The 3,451-nt window shown below is 42.7% G+C and overlaps 1 protein-coding gene across 1 annotated transcript; it reads left to right on the top strand.

Moving 5' to 3' along the window:
* Positions 1-1,171: 1,171 nt before the first annotated feature.
* Positions 1,172-1,969, top strand: LOC126728102 (uncharacterized). The gene has a single exon (XM_050433972.1). It carries the CDS (start codon positions 1,172-1,174, stop codon positions 1,967-1,969), a length of 798 nt encoding a protein of 265 aa, XP_050289929.1.
* The last annotated feature ends 1,482 nt before the right edge of the window (positions 1,970-3,451 follow it).

Below are 3,451 nucleotides of genomic sequence, written 5' to 3'. Positions count from 1 at the left end.
ATAGAGAGAAATTTGGAAAAGATGATCAACAGTTTGGTGACTGGATGCGAGCTAAGCAGTTCAAACCATTCCGTAAATTTGTAGTTGTGATAGCAGGTAGTACCCGTGGCTCTTCAAAGTGGAAGAAAGGTCCTTCTATGCCCAAGGACAAAGCGGTCAATCCCATGGCAGTGAGCTCCAGTCCATCAACAAACTTCCAAGAATCGATAATGGAGACCGAGCCACCAGTGCAATATGAAGATACTAGTCATACGTCATCCATTACATGTGGGGAGTCGAAACTAAGTCATGAGAAGGAAAGGGTGATTGCGGGTTTTTCTGAAGGAGTAGCCAAGCTAGGTCGTGAAACTCAAAAGCAATTATATGATTACAATGCTCAAGCTGAACCGAAACAGGGTGGTGGTGTGTCAGCCAGTAAAAAGGGAGAAATATTGCTTCAGAGAGATAGAACCCCGTTACAAGACATGACCAACTCTCAAATCAACCTACCTGACAATGCTACCCTCAGGACTTGGAAGAAAATAGCCTGTGAGGTTAATCCCCAACAGGAAAATGTTAACAGCCCTACTAGCTTTGAGCGCAAACCATTGATGGAATTGGATGAGCCACAACCAGTGAAAAAGAGGCGCATGCAGATTAGAGAGGTGGTTATGAATGACTATTGTAAGGCGGATGCTGGTTGCCAGCTCCGCCAGGGCCAATGAGTTGCTTAAGCTGGAACTGTCGTGTGCTTGGGAACCCACAGACAATTGACGAACTGGTTACCTTAGTTGGTAAAAAAGATCCCACAGTGGTATTCCTCATGGAAACTAAGTCTAATAATGAAGGTATTGAGAAAGTTCGCAGGAAAATTCAGTTTGCTCATAAGTTTGTTGTTCCTCGCCCAAACCAAGGAGGCGGCTTGGCCTTACTTTGGAAAGAAGATATTCAGTTAGATGTCCAGTCTTCATCTGACAATCACATTGATGCGGTAGTAGACCTAGGGATGGATGACGCCTGGCGGATAACGGGTTTCTATGGAAATCCTGACTCCGCCAACCGGGAAGATTCCTGGTCTCTACTATGCGACTTAAGCCACCGTTTCTCACTTCCATGGATATGTATTGGGGATTTTAATGAAATTCTAAGAGCTGAAGAAAAACAAGGGTGGCTTGATAGACCAGATTGACAGATGCAGGGGTTTCGAGATGCTTTAGATTTCTGTAGCCTTAAAGATTTGGGCTACTCTGGCTTTCCTTTCACGTGGTGTAATAGGAGACCGGGTGATCATAATGTTTGGGTGAGACTAGATAGAGGTGTAGCTACAGTAGATTGGTTGCTGAAATTTCCCACTACCCGTGTGCATCACTTAGAGGCTTTTCATTTGGATCATAGACCACTGCTTTTGGCTTCTGATTTGGAGGCTAGGAGATTTTACAGAAAGTGGCACCCGTTTAGATTTGAAGCTATGTGGCTTAAGGACAAAACCTGTGAAACGGTGATTAAAACTTCTTGGGAAACACCTTTGGGCTCATCTCCAGTAGCTACTTTTTCTCAGAAAATTGACCTTTGCCAAATAAATCTCTGTGTATGGAACCGTAACACATTTGGGCATGTGCGAATTAACCTGGAAAAAAAGCTGAAGGAGTTGCATAGGGCGGAGGAGATGGGGTTGTACAACACCGATCCTGGTTATATTGGACAGCTTCGTGATGAAATTCAAGCTCTTAAAAACAAAGAAGAAGTGATGTGGAAGCAAAGGTCCTGTAACAGTTGGTTAAAGGATGGAGATAGCAACACAAAATACTTCCACAGTAGGGCTACTCAACGAAATAAGCACAACTATATTTCGGGTTTGGAGGATGACAATGGAGTTTGGGTGGAAGAGGATGGCCGGTTGAGTGATTTATTTGTGAACTATTTTTCCAACCTGTTTTCAACCTCTAATCCAACAAGTATTGATACTATTCTGGAGGGGGGTTACTCCTAGGGTCACGGAGGAGATGAATTTGGCTCTCACTTGTAACTTTACAGCTGAGGAAGTCCATTCAGCCATGCAACAAATGGCACCATTATCAGCCCCTGGCCTCGATGGCATGTCTCCGGTTTTCTACAAGACCTTTTGGCACATTGTCGGAGAGGATGTCACAAAGGCAGCCCTTGCTATTCTAAATGAAGGTATTATCCCTGCCTCTATAAACTCCACTTTCATCTCTTTGATTCCAAAAGTTAAGAACCACAAAAAAGTTTCTAAGTTTAGGCCTATTAGCCTGTGCAATGTTTTTTACAAAATTATTGCTAAGGTGTTGGTGAATCGGCTGAAATCTATTTTACCTCATGTTGTGTCTGAATCTCAAAGTGCTTTCCTTTCAGATAGATTAATTACTGATAATGTGCTGGTTGCGTTTGAAACTTTACATTATTTAAAAAGGAAAACACAAGGAAAAACAGGTTACATGGCCCTTAAACTTGACATGAGCAAGGCCTATGATAGGGTTGAATGGAGTCTTTTAGAAAAAATGATGATTCATTTGGGGTTCTCGGTTAACTTTGTGGCTATTATTATGTCATGCATAAAATCAATGTCCTCTGCTGTGCTTTTCAATGGGGAACCTGTGGGGCACATAAACCCCACCCGGGGGCTCCGCCAGGGCGACCCCTTGTCTCCTTACATGTTCCTCTTGTGTGCTATTGGCCTTCAAGGGCTCCCCCATAAAGCTAAATCTGATGGTGCAATAAGGGGGGTTTCTATTTGTCGTAATGGGCCACGTGTCTCTCACCTTTTCTTTGCAGATGATAGTGTTCTCTTCTGTCGGGCAAAGCAAACTAAATGCCAAGTCATCTTAGATATTTTGGCAACCTATGAAAGAGGCAGTGGGCAGAAGATTAACAAGGATAAAACTAATCTCTTCTTTAGCACCAATACTTCCTCCGAAGTGCAAGATAGTATCCAACAACTCCTTGGTGTGCCTTCCATAAGAAATTTTGAAAAATACTTGGGCCTTCCAGCTCTTGTGGGTAGAGGGAAAAAACAAAGTTTTTCTTATATCAAGGAGCGTGTGTGGAAAAAGCTCCAAGGGTTGAAAGAAAAACTCATGTCTCAAGCTAGTAAAGAGGTGCTAATCAAGTCTGTGATACAAGCCATTCCAACCTATGCTATGAGCTGTTTTAAGCTCCCTAAGGGGTTGATCCATGAATTGGAGTCCATGATTCGAAAGTTCTGGTGGGGGTATGGAAATGAGGGAAGAAAAATCCATTGGGTTAATTGAGAGCGTTTGTGTAAAGCAAAAGAAAGTGGAGGAATGGGTTTTAAAGAGATAGAAAAATTCAATGATGCTTTGTTAGCAAAGCAAGTGTGGCATATGATGCACAATCCGGAGTCCCTTTGCTATAAAGTTTCAAGGCGAGATTTTTCCCCAATTGTTCAATTTTAGAAGCTAATGAAGACACTGTGGGGTCATATACTTGGAAG

This window comes from Quercus robur, chromosome 5, assembly GCF_932294415.1.
Source record: "Quercus robur chromosome 5, dhQueRobu3.1, whole genome shotgun sequence".
NCBI classification, from domain to species: Eukaryota; Viridiplantae; Streptophyta; class Magnoliopsida; order Fagales; family Fagaceae; genus Quercus; species Quercus robur.
This window is presented reverse-complemented; position numbering and strand designations above follow the sequence as displayed.

What these genes read in the sequence shown, in the direction of transcription:
- LOC126728102 (XM_050433972.1), top strand. Translation starts at nt 1,172, where the DNA reads ATGCAGGGGTTTCGAGATGCTTTAGATTTCTGTAGCCTTAAAGATTTG.